At 32.5% G+C, this 19,179-nt stretch overlaps 1 protein-coding gene across 2 annotated transcripts; it reads right to left on the bottom strand.

The window, feature by feature from the left end:
* Positions 1-254: 254 nt before the first annotated feature.
* On the bottom strand, positions 255-19,113 carry LOC149082251 (putative lipid scramblase CLPTM1). Of its 2 annotated transcripts, XR_016193176.1 has the most exons (13): positions 18,910-19,110; positions 16,587-16,796; positions 14,591-14,749; positions 13,277-13,394; positions 12,236-12,321; positions 10,365-10,482; positions 9,651-9,753; positions 9,037-9,275; positions 8,363-8,649; positions 7,020-7,155; positions 4,601-4,768; positions 3,102-3,337; positions 255-373 (listed from the first exon to the last, which is right to left on the bottom strand). XR_016193176.1 is itself a non-coding variant. In XM_089235763.1 (12 exons), the coding sequence occupies exons 1-12, from the start codon at positions 18,967-18,969 to the stop codon at positions 3,171-3,173; spliced, it is 1,851 nt and encodes a 616-aa protein (XP_089091889.1). In that variant the 5' UTR covers positions 18,970-19,113; the 3' UTR covers positions 2,868-3,170. The 2 variants fall into 2 exon arrangements, 1 of the variants encoding a protein (XP_089091889.1); XM_089235763.1 differs by lacking the exon at positions 255-373 and having other exon boundaries at positions 2,868-3,337; positions 18,910-19,113.
* Between the last annotated feature and the right edge of the window lie 66 nt (positions 19,114-19,179).

Raw genomic sequence — 19,179 nt, 5'->3', positions numbered from 1 at the left:
TACAAATGTTCAATATGAAACAATATAGTTCAACAAATCTTCGAGTTTTTCCGTCACACACTATTTCTCGTTTTAACAAAAGCTTGAAAAATTTTCAATTTGGCATGAAAAGCTCTTATATGACATATATTTCAACAAAATATAAATGTTGTACAAAGATTTGTTATTTCTTTCATACTTCTTGGAATAAGACATGGTATTCAAATAAGGAAGTCTCATTTCTTTATCAGCACACTCAGAACAAAAAAAGATAACAAAAAACGGTTAAAATGTTGATTTTAACAATAGTCAAATAAAAACGAAATTAATGCCACAGCAGTCAGACAGATATGAACAAGTCTTTTTTCCCTTGCTTGAATTATAGATTTGTTCACTGAAAAAAAAATAAAAAAAAATAAAACAAAAACAGGACTACGTATATTAGCACAAACAATATGCTTAACAAAATAGATTTACACCTTCAAAAAATGAGCTTTGTAAATTATCAACTCTTTCTAAGAATTTTTTTTTCTCAAAAAGAACAAAGTGTTATGGCACATAATTAAAAACTATGCCAAAATTTTTCATGTATAAGCCGAGTGAAAAGAATCAATGCAGAACTTCTTTCAACCAAACCAAGAATCGGCTGCTTGAGAAATAATCTGGTTTTCTGAGGGAAAATAAAACGAGTGTAAAATTAATAGTACACCATGCATAGTGTATGTCACAGATTGACAAATCTCAGGCACCAGGTCAGCATGACGAATGAAAAACTGATACAGGCGGTTGGAATTGTGTTACTAAATTGGTGTCTTAGAAAAGCACTATTGGAAATTTATGTTAGTGTATTTACCGGCATGAAAACGAAGCCAATGTCTAGATAATATTGATAAAAAAAATAAGAAAAAACTGCTGGAGCCTAAATTTTCTTTTGGGTTTGTCAAACCTTGGCATATGTGTATGCATGTATAAAAAAATGTGTACATGAATCTGGTACTTCATAATGAAAAATTATGTCACACAGAAATACTATTGAATAATTATATTATTAACCTTTTAATGGTCAATGTTCCTAATTGAGAACATCAGTTTTATTAATTGAAAAAATATTTTTCTTACATGAAAGCACTTGATTTGTTTTCCAGAACGCATGAGATTCCAAACTTAATTTATAAAACAAAAATTTCATTCATTTCAGCACTTTTTTTATGCCATTAATTTAATTTTTTTAAATCACCTATTTTTAAGGAATAAAATTTAATTTTTTTATTTTGATTTCAATGTTGTTTCTATGGACATGGGTAAGTTTAGAAAACATACAAGAAAATTTTATTTTCATGAATTTTATGGTTTATATCTCTAAGCTAAATGATCAGGACAGGAAATAACAGAGATAGCATTTTATATTACTAATGTGGAGGAAGAATAAGATGAAAAAGGCTGTTAAGAAGAGGTTCTATTGTAATAATAAATACAAACAGTTCATTTAAGCAAAATGTACATACTGAAACTTCATATGAATTTGTTTCTACAAAACACATGACGATTGTTCTAATATTTACCAACTTCATCCTATAAAAGTTGTATCAGTAAAATGACATGATAAGGAACATTGTCAGAGTCAGTTTCTTATGCTGTGTGACATAGAAGTTATGCTGTGTGACATAGAAGTTATGCTGTGTGACATAGAGGTTAAAACTGTGAAACCAAAATAAAAAGCTTTTAACTGGGAATACTTGGAGCAATTTATTTGAGTGAGCTTGGATGGAAAAACAATAAACTCATATTTTCCTACATTATTATTATTCTATAAAATGAGTTTGGGGACTAAATTTTATTGGCACAAAAAAAGAGGATCTGACTTTCATGTTACTGGCAGGGCTGTAACTATTATTTTTGCCACCCGGGGGCCAGCATGATTCTGCCATCCTCAAAACTTCGAAATTTGATAATTTTTTATAACACAGCATTCTTTATTCTCACCTAAAACTGCCGCTTCTAAATTTTGCTGCCCCCATCTAGTTCTCACCCAATTACTGGCAAAAGGGATAAATTTGAAAACAAGGAGGTTAAAGACCCTTAGACTAAAGAGATAAAGAAACACGGGCTAAAAACAGTATGATTTAAACAATAAGGAGGTTATGCAGTTAAATTCAAGTCTATTGGGATCCATGAATCTGTATTTCTCAATGAAATATTTTCTGAACCTGAACATGCACTGGTGGATTAAGTTAAACATATCCAGGCACATTAATTTGAATAAAACCAGAAAGAAAATCTGATGCAACATTTCAATCAAGAGAAAGAAATATTTCATAATGGATTATTTTGCAATCAGGATACTATCTACAGATGGTGTTTGGCATAACATTGCAGATAAAACATTTAGTTGCAATTCAACCTCTGATTTATAGCATGTCAATCCAAAAGAAACAATACACAGCCATAGAAATTAAAACATTTCTTTTAAATGTGAACAAAGCTTCATTCTGTTACTTCATTCAGTTATTTAAATATTTATAACCATATTAAAACAGCTGATCGTTGAACCCATTACTATTTTGTTTCACGAGCAGATCACATTGGTTTATTTTCACTCAGTTTAGTACATAATTGTATTTAATCAAAACTTCATGTCTCCAATCTCATGCACCAAAATACATATGTGTGACAAGTACTCATGAAAACGGAATAAATTTCAACGAAGTGTGTGTGTGTGATGCAAGTATAAAAACATAGATTACTATAACGTGTAAAATTTTGTTTCATTGAAAACTTAAAAAGAAGTAATTTTACATAGAAGAAAGAAAGAAAAAAAAGTGGATTTCGATATGAATTTTTTTTTCTTCCTTTATCTTACAAATAGAAGAAATGAGAGAGAAAGAGAATAAGAGTAAGAAACTTTGTCTTTTTTATTTTGAAAAATATGGGTACAATATTTTTATGAATCAGACATTTCCCTCTCTACTAATCCCAAATCAAGAATATAATAAGCACGAGAAAAATTTTACATACTGATCTTTTTTTTACACAGCTGTGCACACCAGTTCTTGAAAATTAACTGGGTACATCGAGAAATATCAATAAATATTTAGGTACATGAAAAACAGTCCATTATTTACCTTCAGAACAAACTGCTACAATATAAAATAATATGTTTTTTTTCCTTCTTTTCTTTTGGACCAAATAATTTATTCATTCTTCTTCTCTTCTTCAGTTTTTTCTTCTGCTTTATGAACAACTCCATTGGCATCTGCATGTTCTGCTACCATTTCACCGGAAATACCAAACTCATTCACCCGCTTGGGATCAACCCTATAGATCCATCTCTGATACAGGTAAATGCAGAATACAATATCTGAAACGAAATAACATTTTATTCTGTGAAGCCATTATCTCACTGAAAATGAAAACATGATAAAAACGTAAAGAAAATCATAAAAGCAGCAACATATATTAAACACGACAGCTTTATATCACACAAGCTTTCAAGCATCATATTTGAATTTTGACTGTTCATTACTGTCACATTGTTGACCGGAGATGAGAGAAAAGACATTTTTCATTAGTCGAAATTGGTAACAGGAAATATAAAAAGTAATTAAAGGTAATAAAATATACCCACACACATGTGCAAGTTTCATTTTTTTTCATATATTTTTTATCTAATGTTTTGTTTGTTTTACATCTCTCGTCATGCATTAAGAACTTTGTCTTTTTTTGTGTTGTATGTATCTTTTCATTCTGGATTTTTTATCTTTATGTTTCTTTTTTATTTGACATTGATATTTTGTCATTTATATTGTATGTCTTTTTTTTAGGTTTCTGTTCATTTCATGTTTCATATATTTTATTCATTAATTATCATGCAAATTTTCAATCATCTGTACAGGCGTCACAGCCTTTGGATGATAAATATGTTTTAAAAAACTAATCTAAATCTCTATGTTAAAAATTAATAAATTTAATTTGATTTGAAACAAATTTTTTTTTTCATTTATGAAACACAGAAGATGGTACAAGTGGTTAGGTGGATATTTTACCCAAGCAGTACAACCTGAACACAATGCAATAGTAAAAATATTTTTTTATTCATTTAATAAATTCACAGGGGGTACATAATGGTTCTGCGTCACATTGAGGTTCTACCATATACCAAAAACGTGCGAGAACTATGGACCAGTCTGTTTTGTAATGTATCAATATTGTGTTAAATTACCGACATTATATTCCTGCAGCATGTATTTAATTATAATTTATCTTTCAATATGCACATATAACCCAATAACTTTTTATTGAATTTTCTTTTACACCATTATGAGTTGAAGCAGTAGTCTTTACTTTTCCTCTGAAAGTCCTAAATATACATTAAAATTGAATGTTTTTTGGAAGACCTTTACTGTGCAAATCCAAAAACCAAATGCTGTAGTCTAGCATGGCAATGAAAAACTGAAATTAACATATTTTGAAGCTATTTCTACTATTCAAATTAGCTTATTTTCCTTATCTGGTGGGATATCAATAAAAATCGGTGGCTTATACTAGGTTGAAATGTGATTGTAAAATCATACATTTCAGATCAAATTTGAAAACAGTTTATTTCTTAAGCATTTTTATTTACCGTCTCTGAAGCATCCAATTCTGTACATTGTGGGCATTTTCATCACGAATGCAAACATATCGTCAATGAAGGTATTCAGGAACTTATAGGACAGCATTCTCCATGGAAGGTGAGCAACAGACTTGAGCTTATAATTGATGAACAACTGAGGACACATCATGATGAAGCCTGTAAATGTAAGGCAAAAAGGTAAAATGTATTATGTAGAAGAAAAAAAATTGTGAGATGTGTGATGACTACATGATATGTATAGATAAATTGAAATGAAGCAGATTTTTATTAACACATTAAGACAATGATAAAAACATTTTTCCCACTGAAAAAAATATATATATATTATGTGCCTTATTAAAACTTTTGAATATGTGTGTACTATATTTTTGATCACATTTTAATCATATCTTAAAACTTGTTTTACAAAAGCTAAACAGGAAATTTTCTGCATTTAATCAATCTTAGACACAAAAAATTACACCAAAAAATATAAAAAAAATTATCAGTATAAAAAAACTGAAAAATCTCTATCTCTTTTGATTACTGTATGGCACAACTCGAAAGCATGTTTATACATAGTAAAATTTGGTTATAATGATCTTGGTTGGCATAATATCACAGATATACAGTGACATTTATAAGACAATTTTTTGCATTCCCGATTAAAGATATAGGTGATATACTATTCATTTGTGCACCTCTCTCACTTATGCATATATCTCTCCCTTTTTTTCTTGTTCCCTTGCACCAAAGCATAAGTGAGAGACCACTATAATGTCATTAATCATCAGTTCTGACTGATTTCTATTGAGACATGATGAGCCTTGTTTTCAACAAAATATACCGATCTCGGGAATAACACTTTTTAAAAGATTTTTGTTTCTACTTTTGCAGTGCTTTCTCCCAACATTCTTAGAATTTGATCATAGCACATTATTGGGAATGCTTAATATGCCTTTTCTATTGATAAGTATGGCAATAAAACCAGACTTGTTGCTTGACTGATAACTTTTTTAGTTTTCATCTACTGTAAATAGGAACATTGGCAAAGTCTAGAACAGTGGTACACTATCGATGCTATTTTTAAAATTTTTATTTTAGTATTTCTATAAAAGCAACCAGTCATCTTGATCCTTAAAAGTTTAATCCATGCATTTGTTATTATGTTCAAGCTTTTGTTTGAAAAAGTCACTATGATTCCCTTCATAGCACACTTTAAGGCAGAAATAAAAAACAAAAAATACTTGGTTTTAACATCAATTCTGATTTTAAAGATGTGGACTTCACCTGAGTGTGTTAGCAAGATATGCTCAATTTCACATTTTTATGAGGGTGAAACTGACTACAGCATGATAGCATCTGATCATAGTATATATTCATACCAGTATCTTTCACAGTCCCCCTGACTGAAGTAATAACCAAGTTTGACTATATGTTTAAGCTTTCTATTTATCAGAATTATAAAAATTGCTCTAATGAAAAGATCAAAATAAAAAATGCCTTAAATTCTTGAAAAAAGGAAAAAAAAGAAAAAAAAAGTAAAAAATAAAAATAAACAACATTGATGAACTTCTCTGAAAATCTTGATATTATTAGTATTTGGTAGTAAAAAACTCAAAAATCTTTCTTTCTTGTAATTTAAACATTTCAGATATGATTTTTTTAAGCAATCATTAATTTAAATCAGATAATTGTGAATGGCTGTACATAAACACACATAACAATATTTTAAACTCTGCAATGTCCTTGTGTGGTTTGGCCTACGCCTTATAAAGTGGGCTCATCCTCTCGACTTGTCACATCTACTAATTGGGGTCCAGTAAAACCTCTGCATATTTTCGAGTGATTTTTTTTTATATATAAAAAAGGTTTAATTTAGAACCAAAGAATTAGTAAATGCCTACTACTATTGAATCACAGAAATATAAACTTCAGCCAACCAGGGTCCCTAGAATAGAATCTTGCTTCTGAAAGTCTGTCATACATCACAGCACTTATGAAGACAGAAAAAGGCTATTTTGACCGCCCTAAGGGATTTACGCAGTCTCAAACAAAAAATTAAGTAAGAGCTGACATGATTTTCAGGAAACAAGTAAATAAAATAATATCTGGATAAGCTTAATTATGGTCTTTATGAAAAGCGCAAATTCATTTTCGTCTTTCAACCAGTCACCTGGCCATGACCTGTTATTCTGTCATGGTAGCATAGGGGAAAATTAATTGGCCAGATGATTGGTTAAAATTACTAAAATGAACACTAAGTCCAAATTTTAATGTGGGCTGCCAAGTTAAACTCAAGCTCTAGCATATAATTAGCAGCATGAAAGGATAAGTAAAAACATACAAATAAAGTTCATACAGCAGAGGATAAGCAAAAACAACAGGGTCATAGCTTAAAGTTACCCAAATTCAAGATCATACTCACCAAAAGTTAAAAGAAAACCATAAAGCATGCCTAACACCCATGAATACCATCCTTTGTGTTCTAGGTACAGAATAGAATAAACAGCGTAACAACCCAATAATGGAAACAATGCCCATGATAGGTATCTAAATGCCATCTACAGAGTCAGATAAAAGAGAAATAGTAATTTTTCATGCACGTGAATAAAGATTAATGCTATAACATTCACTAATCAAAAGATTAATATATTAATGGGACAAAAATATAGCACATAATATGTAATGCATACAGCTAAGTTCATGTTCGCTCATAAAATTTTAAATGGCTATCTTTACTATTTTGCCAAGGTTAGTTTTTAAAACACCAAACAACTGTTCAAGTCCTGCTCAGCTGCTGAAGCTACAATAGAACCTTGATTATCCATCCATGGTTTATCTGGAACCATTGATGTAATTTTAATTGAAGATACTTTCCATAATGTTTAGAACAGTATTGACAATGTCTGAAAACAAAGCGGCTTTGCAAAAAAAAAAAGCAACAATGACACTTCTAATCGATGCTTTCAAGGAATTCCTTGGATGGAGCAGTGAGAATATTGCAAGCTCATCAGAAATAATGTTGCTAGAAAACTTAATTGTATGGTACAGCTGAAAAGCAAAAGAGGATAGAATCATCCACATATTTGAGTGCATATCCATTAGAATTGGTATGGATCGTATTTGACTGTTAAATTAATGAATAGCAGAAAATCTTGCTTCACTGATGAGGGCTCATCTTAATTACATCGGAAAATCGAGTTTCTACTTCTATTTGGGCTTACTGCACTGATAATTGTCTTACGCAGATTGTCAAATTATTTGTGTTGCTTGCATAAAAGTAGAGGCAAATCAAGAGCATCTATAAGATTGGTTAGCATAATCTGAGAATTGACAAAAATAACAATAAAATGGATCAATGAATGAGGTTCTTTTGGGCTAAGGGCTGCAGTGAGTTTGAGTAGACTTAACATTTCTCCAACACTAGCAGTTAGCACAATCAGGAGAGAGAAATATATTAGATGAAACTGCCTAAAATAAACAGAACAGGAAGAAAACAATAATTGCTAGTAAAAATAGCAGCATTTTTCAACTATTCAGCCTATCTCGGTTGGCAACAATAGATCTGGTTCTTTTTGGTTCATTCATAGTCAGTTTCATCTTATACTTCTTGATGATGCAGTTGCTGGAGAAATGCTGAATGGATACTCAAAACTCATGATGGTGCCTCAGCCCCAAACAGAATCTTATTGAATGATAGGTGCAAAAGCCTAATCAGTTAATGAATAAAATGATTTTAGAATAAAAATAAATCCTGAATGCACTCACAATGTCATACTGTTTTGTTGAAGATGCCACGTATGAGCCTTTGTCTTGAAATTTTATACTGGGAATGACACCAAAATATCTGTTCTCCCTGTCAATTTTGACATCTGTGACTTTGTGAATTTTCCATATCTCGATGAGGAGAGCAACAAACACTGATATGCGTACCACCACAGTAGTTTCATTGTCCAATACATAGAGAAGAACAACGACACACTGGAATACATTAAAAAACACTGATCTCACGGATAAGCCCTCCAGAGATTTCCTGTTGTTCCAGAACTGTATATCTGAAATTGGGGAAAAAATATCTTTATTCATCATCATATTGAATTTCAACTCGCAAGTCACATCAAGATTCTCCAAGAGACACATTTGGCCTACAGGGTCTAGGATGAGGATGTGTCCTCTAACTGAATGCAGGCTAGTTACATATCTAAGTGGATCCTACTCGATTTTTTTATGAAGCATAAATACTTTATATCTTAATTTTTTGTAATTGCAAAATTTCCTTTTTTTCAAGGCAAAGAACTAGGGCTATCTATGTTAGCTCACTCTGTTCTTGGTCATTGCATCCACAAGCATATTAAACTCACAAACATGCTTAAAAATAGTTGAACAAATGAATAAAAGTTTTTCCATAAGATCTCATGTGATGAAATTCAAGTCTTACTTACCATTCTTGAATGCCAAAAATTCAAAAACACTGTGCACAATGGACACGATAAAAGTCAAGCCAAGTAAGACAGGAGATGTTTCAAGGAATGCTTCTTTCATAGAATCTTGATCTTCTTCACTTTCTTGCATGAGGTCTGATCCAAGAAATGAAGTCCATTTAGAACGCATTGCTTGGGCTGAATAAAGTTGCCATCGGAATAATGAAAGCGGTTGGAAAGTCAAATGAAGAGGCAGTTTACTAAAAGTTAAATAAAAAAACCAGGGATTAAAAAAACTTTTTGCAAAATGAAAAATAAAGAATTCTATATATTACAGAAATATAAAAAAATTATTCATATTTCTTTGTAATATTAATAAAAAAAAAAATCACACAAGGATTTTTCAAAATACCTGAAAACTCTAATAACTAAAAAAATTATGAGAACCAACTACAAGAACAAAGAGCCATGTGCTTTTTATTTTTTTAATTAATTTTTTTTATTATTAAAACTTAGCAAACCACAGTATTATTCACATTTAGTCCAAGTGCTAAATAAGAATTAAAAATTTGAAAGCATGAGAAAACTTTTTTTGAATTTCACAAAAAATATTAATAGAAGCAAAGAATACTTACATATCACCTTCATTTATAGGTTTGAAATCCCTTGATAAACTCCAGTAATCATTCAGATAGACAATTGGATAGTATTTTCCAGATACAGGTTCAAATTCTACATCTTATTGGGAAAAAAATAAAGGTAAACAAACAAAAGGATAAAATCTTGATTTTTATGTACAAAATTTTTAGTTAATGAATTGTGTGTGAGATGCTCAAAACAATGTTTCTCATTGTTTAATAGAAGATGGATCATAAAAGTTCTAAGAGAAAAATTTTGTATTTTAGCAAATATTTCAAAATTGAAACAAATTATAATAATTTGAATAATAAATGTTTTAAAAAATAAGTGGTGTGAAATAAACTGACAGCGAACAATCTTTAACTAAAGAAAAAAATATAATGCTACTGATAATTTTTTACCTCAGTTTATAGATTAGTCAGTCGATCAGCGATTTTCAATTGGTATGTCAGGGGTTAAAATGAACACAGATAAAGTTGACTTGACTTTATAAAGATACAAAATTTAAAAAATAACATATACAAACATTTACCCATACATTATCAGCATTCTAAGATGTGTCACAGAATTTTAGTAAATAGGCCTACACTGCTTCACATTAACAATTCCTAGTTTGGGAGATATGTTTGTAAACACAGAACTAAAAACTTTCCATTGTACATGTATAAAAAGGTGTTGAAAGGTAAGTTTTCATGTCATAAAAAACTTACATTCATCAAGTGGTGGTGGTACATGTCCTTGCACCCACGAGGTGTGGTCATCAATTATATTTATTGTCAAGTTAGGGTGCCAATGCGACAAAATTTCTGTGGGAGTTTCACCAGCTTTCTAAAAATGAAAAGTTCACAAAAAAATGTATTAAAAAATAGAAGCAATCAACTTACTTATTTGAAGAGACAAAGACGCATGAAAAAACTTAATCTAATATTCAATAGCACAAATGGGGAAAACAATGTACAGTTAGTAAAAATACTTTGAAATGCCTACATAGCACCTCGAGACCAGAGAAACACGTTGTTAAAAAAGGAGTTATATCATCATATATCATTATATGGATCAGAGTCCTAAAGCAGACTATGCGAAAATCTGTGAGGTATGTCACAGAAAAACTTGGAAAAATTTTAAAAGCGTAGAATACTATTATGGTAATTTTTACTGCAGAACATCTCCAGTCAGCTGAGAGCTTGTTGCAGAAAAACAAAGTATTCTGCTTTGAACGACTGTTTTTTCATGTATGTAAATATTTATTGATAGACATATCAATAAATATTTACATGTGCCCAGTTAATTTTCAAGAACTGGTGTGCACAGCTGTGTAAAAAAAAGATCAGTATGTAAAATTTTTCTCGTGCTTATTATATTCTTGATTTGGGATTAGTAGAAAGGGAAATGTCTGATTCATAAAAATAATGTACCCATATTTTTCAAAATAAAAAAGACAAAGTTTCTTACTCTTATTCTCTTTCTCTCTCATTTCTTCTATTTGTAAGATAAAGGAAGAAAAAAAATTCATATCGAAATCCCCTTTTTTTTCTTTCTTTCTTCTATGTAAAATTACTTCTTTTTAAGTTTTCAATGAAACAAAATTTTACACGTTATAGTAATCTATGTTTTTATACTCGCATCACACACACACACTTCGTTGAAATTTATTCCGTTTTCATGAGTACTTGTCACACATATGTATTTTGGTGCATGAGATTGGAAACATGAAGTTTTGATTAAATACAATTATGTACTAAACTGAGTGAAAATAAACCAATGTGATTTGCTCTTGAAACAAAATAATAATGGGTTCAACGGAGATCAGCTGTTTTAATATGGTTATAATGGAATGAAGCTGATCTCTTGAAAAATATCAGGCACCAAGTCACCATGGTGACTAAAAATTTTGTATTTGCGCCTAAAATTGCCTTAGTGTAGTTACTAAATTGGAGTCTGAGAACAGTTTGTTCACAGAAAACGAGACACAAGAATCAGAGAAATCTGACTACAGAGAAAATGTTTGGAATTTATATCAGCATATCTACCAACATGAAGAGGGGTCACTATGCCCTGGAAAAGTCAAAACAAACATTATTTTGAAACTTGTTTTTCTTGGGTAAGAAATTTTTTGGCCCCTAAAAAAAATGTTCTGGCACCTAGATTTTCACTGTATGGCTATTGCAAAAAGTTCTGCAGTTCTGTTTCAAATACTATACTAAAAAAGTTATTCAGATCAAAATTTAACAGGAAGAGTCAGGAAAGAAGCCAAAACATGCTGGCAGAAGTGAGAAAATGTATATCACAGCAAGCCATTATGAATCAACCAATCACAAGCATTTGAATACGCAAGATGTTGGGCAAAATGTATTTTTCACGAGTTTAGTCACTTAAATTTTGCAGTTATAATTTGGTTGAATTTTGAAGTTATTGTATAACCTGAGTAACAGTTTTATTAAATAGCTAACGGTGAAACAAGAGACAAAAACTAAATTTCATTGCACCCATAATATAATTTTCATTACCTATAAAAATAGTTATGAATTATCATTGTATAAAATTTCAAGAAAAAATTTATAAATAACCATGTTGTAAGTACCTTTACTTCTTCAGGACTTGCTGATGTCTCTCCAGTCAAAAGATTATGGGTTTTTGTGTAACGCAGTTTCTTATATCTGTTCAGACCTGAAAAAGTAGTTTGGATTTTGAAAATTATATAAATTACAGATATTATCTTTGTTCTTAAATCACAGAACTTAATTTAACCTTTCATTGGCAGAATTCACATTTAGATAATTTTTACATTTTTTTCTTTTCATTTCCCTTTCTGATCCTTCAGTTTAGACATATTGAACAAAAAATTCATTTAAAAAAATTTCCCTGTATGTTTCCTGCACTTGCCCATGTCCGTAGAAATAACATTAAAATTAGAAACACAAAAGTTGAATTTTATTCTTTTTTAAAAATAGGTGATTTAAAACAAATAAATTTATGACAAAGTACTGAAATGAATGAAATTTTTACTTTTTAAATTATGTTTGGAACCTCACACCTTCAGGGGAAAAAATCAAGTGCTTTTATGAACAAAAAAATTTTTTATTCTGATTAATAAAACTTATGTTCCCAGTTGAAAACATTAACCGTTAAAAGGTTATGTATAAAAACATGGTTTTATTCTAAACATGAAGTCCAATGCTGTTTTTAATACAGCTTTATGCAGCAACTTGCACAGGATTCTTTTAGAAGTGGCGTTGAATTTTTTTTTCTGGGGGGGGAGTTCACTTTTTTTTGCAGCAAAAAATTACACTATTACCTTGGCTCAACGTGGGGGGGGGGGGAAGAGGAACCCCCCCACACCCTTAGCATATGCCTATGGCTTCCCAATAATAAGCAAAAAAGCCTTTACTCTGAGCCTTTACATAAGCAATCAAAATTGAACATGCACATAAGAGGTCATCACGATTTCACAAAACAAGATGAATTAGTCAAGGCAAAAGAAAACACTTGAAATATTTAAAAAAAAAGATACATGGATTATAAAAGCCTATATATCAGAAAATTTTAAGAAAAATGAAAATTCTAATATAACTAACGATGGAATTCGAGAATATTTAAAAGTGGAACAGAATAAAAATCTTACGTTTGGCTTTATGTATAGTCTCTTGTCTGAAATAGTTATTCCGGTTCTTTGGATCTGGTGTAAGCCCCTGCCTTACTATGTATACATGAAGCCATATGCTACCATTGTTCCTCATTTGCTGAAATTGAGAAAAGAGCAATATTAATTCCAAATATATTTGACACATAAATAGTAAAAAAGCCAAACATTGATACACAAGATGATGCAGTATGATAGAAATACAATAAAATATTCAATGACAAAGCATGGCTTTATAAGTCCTTGCATAATCAAAACATCTTAAAACATTTATAAAATGAAGATTTGATTACTATGTTTGTTTCTCTTCAGCTGAATTAAGACAACTTTTTTTAGGATAAAATGTATTAATTCAGGAATAAAAAGAATGGCTATATCAGGGATTTTTTGTAACTTTTGTTGCTTTAGTGGCTTTTCCGAACTTCTAAAAAAATTAATACACAGCTTCTATCATAGGTGCCAGAAACTAGGGGCTGAAGCCATTTGAGGCCCCCCAATAAATTCTGTAAGGGGGCTGAGCCTCCCTCAATAATTTCTGAAAAAACAATGCGATGCACCCCCTCTCTTCTGCACACAAATACACGCCACAACAGGCAAAATGCCCAACGAGGTGGCTGAGAAAAAGATGCCCATAAAAATATGGATGTCATATATTTCAAAAATACAGCAACCCAATTAAAAATGCAATTAACAAAAATTATAAACAATATATACACATGATAAAATATTATACAATGCCCATAAAGAATACTTATGATTGTCTTATTCTAAGTATGGATAGCTTCTCGATCTACCCCACGTATATCACGTATATACGGGACGACCAGCAACTTTCAGCTCTCCCCACCCCAATGTTTTCTTCATGTTGGCCCCTCTGTCTTCTATGCTTCTTTAATCAAGTTAGTGCAAAAGAAAACGCATTATTGAGTAACTAACTTCACAAATTCAGAAAAGATTTTGAGTTTTTTCCAAGAAACTTTTGTTGCTCTGCAGGGATGAGCATCTCGCAATTCGAAAACCTCTGAACTTATATCAGGAAACTTCCCAATTAAAAAAACTGCTGCTCAAGGCATTTCTCACATAATTGGAATATCAAGTAACACCCAACACCCACACAGCAAAGCACCTTATTTGATATATATATATCCTCAATCAGTCATTTAAAATTACAACACTGAATATATATTAATATTATTCAAAACGTGAAAAAAAAATTATGATCTTGCACATATGTATCACCAATATTTTTGGTAGAAAATCTGAGAAGTAAAGTTTCAATGAAAGAAATATATTTACTGCAGTGGTTTCAATCTCAGTATCTTTGTAGAATAAACCATCACCATTCGGACCACCAAGCCAGTCACCATATACTAAGCCTGGCTGCTTCCAAACTAAGGATTTGTCATCATCAAACTTTGTGAACTTTTCATTTTCACTCACATAGACATACATGTCCTGGAACATGAAAAGGAAAAAAAAATGTATGTATACACTAAATGTACATGGAGAGAAAGAAAAAAAAACTCAATACAGAAGAGTGCATCAAAAGATAGAGAGCATCAAATATAAGAGTGTTCGCCCCTCCAAAGAATCTGTTTATAATATAAAGTAAATTTGCTTGTCCTGAAAAATACAGGATGTTCCAATGCAGATCCAGTTAAATCGCTTCTCAGACACATGTGGCCCTGGATCTGCATGCCTCCACTCCATTCGAAACTGAAGATGTCTATCTAGCTTCATTTGCACTTGAAGATGCCTGCCTTCACTCCATTTCAATCCATTCACAGCTGAAGATGCTTGCCTCCGCTCTTTCTCAGCTGAAGATGGCTGCTTCTGCTCCATTGGAAGCTTAAAATGTCTGTTTCTGTTTCATTTGCAGCTTAAGGTATATGCCTAGGTTTTATTTACAGCCGCAGATGCCTGTCTCTGCTTCATTCGCAACTGAAGATGTCTGCCTTTGCTCAGGCGTGGAATCTAGTGGGTGGGGAATAAGAATGATTACCCCTTCTAAGAGCCGAATAACATGGGAAAATTTTTGTCCTGTAAAAGATAGGATGATTTGAAAACCTTCCACAATTCGCCCCTATCGACACTGTAATGTACCGATGGGCCCCCGGCGTGGAAGTTGCCGTCGCATAAAAACATATATGCTTACCTTTTGTTGTCATTCATCAGCAGCGGTGGTCGTATGGCGGCGATCAAGGCCGATCGTGATGATGTCTGCCTGCGATAGCAGGGAAATGAAGTGACCTTGAAGCCGATTGGCTTGGTTAGACATGTGCGGTCGGGCGTTTTTCCTTTAAATACCGGCCGCACGTTGTAACAACGCTCACTCTCTACCCCTCTTCCTTTGTTGTGTTCATTCAATTCCCTCTAGTTCGACGGTTCTCCGTCTTGCTACCACTTCATTTGGCCTTAGGCTGGGAAAATGATCCAATAGTTATTCAAAATGAAATAAATTAAGTATCTAAATTTGTTTCCCGGCAGGTGCGGAACAGAAAGATTATTTTATCTTCATAGTCAAAAATACATTACTGATGTTGGACGGAAAATAAAATAGCGGCTGGCTTCGTCAAGGCTACATGCAGTAACGTAACGTCTTGGAGATCCAGCCCTCAACCGAGAGGTCCCCGTTGGAATTGATCTGGCCCTCAACCGAGAGACCCCGCGGAGCTGATAGAGGTGATCCAGCCCTCAACCAAGAGGTCCTCTGGAGCTGATCGAGGCGATCCGGCCCTCAACCGAGAGACCTCTGCTGGTACTGACCGGGCTACACTGCACCGAAGTGACTATCAACGTCGGGCGTCCGACCGGCAAATAAGACTAATTTTTGACTGACCATAAACCGGAGAGACCGTTCCTTTTTGTCAATATCTAATAGAAAGTTTTATGTGAAATTAATCTAGTGTTAAAATTGTGTAACTAACATCCGAACTTAATAAATAATATTTTCATGCGAAAGTTTAGTTGTGATAATTTTCCACTTGTCGCTTGCTATTACTGGATATTTCGAACCGGGCAAGCAACTCCCACAAGGGACGTTGCAACACACTGAATGAAAATTGCAGACTTGGATACAAACAAATCTTGATCAATCTATTACACTGTCAATTTTCTTTCTTTTTTTTCGAGTTCGCATCGGTAAAAAATACCTAAAATCTTACACACATAGTCTGTAGACAACCCCTCCACCATACATGTAAGGAGGGAATGGGGTGAGAATGTGTAGAAGCTATATGATACAAGAGTTACATAATTGATATATATATATATATATATAAAATTTACTCACCATTACGGTCCCATTCAAAAACATATTCTGTGATACTTTGGTTGGCATTTCAGGCGATTGTGATTGCTGAGCAGGTCTACGGAAAAAGCTTGTAATAAAATAAATAATTAGAGCTCTAATCATGATACTCTTAACTATTGACCATATTGAATACTGTTGCTGGGCTTGAGCAGCATTCTGGATAGACTGTTGGAGATTTTGGTCTGGATTCTGCACAAGAAAAAGGACAAAATAACTAAAAACTGACAGCCAAATAAACACAAACACCCAATGTAGAAAACTAAAAAAAAAACTATACACGGTAGAGTACCAACGGCTATAAGATTCCATTAGCGAGGTCGCTCCAAATTGATGACTTCTGATTTCTTATAGGTTTTGGCCCCTTGGCAACACAGGATATTTTTGCTCGAAAAATATTATCTTTAACAAATAAAAATTCAAGATGATAACCAAAGGTTATCAGCAATTTCTTGACGAATGCACCAACAATAGCGAGAACATTGTGAGGAGGAATTCTGGAATTTTCAAAGAAAAGCTCTTGTGTGGGGCAAGTTGCTTTCTTTGTGTGGCCTCTGTATTTGTAGCTGAATGTAGCTATTTAGTGTTCTGCTCACAGTAACGAAACTTTTTCAAAGTGAATGCTAACCCACAAAATGACACCTCAAAATTACAATCAACGGCACAGATCCTAATAATGCAAAAGAGCAAAACTTCTCATATTGGTCTCCACATGACTGACTTTTGCCACAATTTCGATTCCAGTAATAAACTCCTCTTTAAAAAAGTCTATCGGTATGGGAATTCATTTTTTCAGCGTCTATTCGACCCATGTGGTCCCACTCCTTGCCAAATCCGGAGTAAATAATTTGGGTAAATCCGGAAAAATCTGAGAATATGAGGAGTAAATCTGGAGTATCTTTTGCTTCGGGTTGCAGTTTTTACTATTGGATATCATCTGAAGATTACATCACCTTCTAGAGGTCGCTAGTTATATTTTTGTATGGACGCAGTTTTGAATCAATAGAGCCATTTTTGAGTTTGTCTATTTATTTATTTATTTTTTTGTTCTTTTATGTTGTATCGTATACACTGTTTTTTCTAGTATGATACATTCAAAGCACTTGAGTGGCATGATGGTACGATGCTCGTCTGTGAAGGTTGTAGTCAGGTCCAAGGTTTGAACCGAGGAAAGAATATAGATATTTTCCCTAACAAGCTTGAGGCAACCACAAATATATGGCGTCTTCATTTCCAATCCAACTTGTTAACGGCAGTAAATTACCGTATGCGATATGGCTGAAGTTGGTGAAGGAATAGTACATGTTATATTCAGTTATCTTGTTGGAATATCTCGTTCAATTTCTTTCAGTACATTCAAATTTCCATTTTTTTTTTTGCATGCTAACTGTTTTTGTTTTGATATCGCAATTATGTTTTTATTGAACGCAGAGACTGTTTCTCACCAAACCCAGAGAGTTTTTTTTTTTTTTTTTTGCCCTGAGCATTTTATTACATAAAATAGAGTCTCGATTATTTTCAATCCCATATCTGGTCTAAAGATGTTATATTTTTAGTCTTGATCCCTCATTTAATCTAGAATGTTTTCTTTTTAATCTCGATCCCTCGAGCCCAAAAATTTTATATTGTTCTCATGGCTCGTTTTATAGTGATTTTTTCATTTTTAGCAGCCATAATATTATCCTTTTTTTGGCGATGTGTTGGTGATTTTTTTCTTTGACAAGAAAGACATCCGAAAGCATAACTCCTTCTCACTCTTGACAACTTTTCATCATGCTTTTAGACGCTTTCCTCGCCAAAGAAAATTCCCAACAAATCGCCAAAAGAGATTATACTACAGCCGTTCCACACAGTCGCAATGAAAAATTTACAAAAAGCCAAAGAATCAAAAGTAATTTATTGGTGACGAAAAAAATAAAAATAAAAAACAAACTCGCTAATGGAGCCTCATCAACCAATGAAGCTTTTCATTCAGACATTGCAACAATCAATTTCAAAGACAATGTTGCGTTTGAAATTAAACCTCTATCAATTCAATTCATACAGGATAATAAACTTGCCATGTAGAAAAACAATTGGATATTATATCTGCATTACAGTTATTAATGCAATGATTTGAAAAGAGGGGGGGGGGGAAAGATCGGGAAACCGCTGAACCGAAGCATTCCAGAGAAAGTGATTGCGACACTTTCTCTCCCCCCGAAACCAAACAGCTGACACAAATTCGAACCTACCATCAAAACAAATAAATAGAAGATCGAAAGAAGAAAAAAAAAAGATTTACGAATTTCCATCTATATATTACCTCGGCAACAGCGGGATTTCCAGCGACCACGGGCTGTAACTGATCTTGTTCCGAGCTCATCTTGATTATGTTTTGAAATTTTCAGACGATCTTTACAAACTTTAATTCGAAGGTAATATTCTCATACGAAGTTATGCAGAAATAAATAAGCGAGTTGACCTAAAACACGAGCTTCGCAAAAAGTAGAAGTTCAATTGTAACTACGGGGGGATAAGGAGAAACATCGGAATGGAAACTAGTACTGATTAGTCACAGAGTAAAAAGAAAAAT

This window comes from Pholcus phalangioides, unplaced genomic scaffold, assembly GCF_987345545.1.
Source record: "Pholcus phalangioides strain wild (caught in Gottingen) unplaced genomic scaffold, Ppha-v1.0 ptg000009l_1, whole genome shotgun sequence".
Taxonomy (NCBI): domain Eukaryota; kingdom Metazoa; phylum Arthropoda; class Arachnida; order Araneae; family Pholcidae; genus Pholcus; species Pholcus phalangioides.
This window is presented reverse-complemented; position numbering and strand designations above follow the sequence as displayed.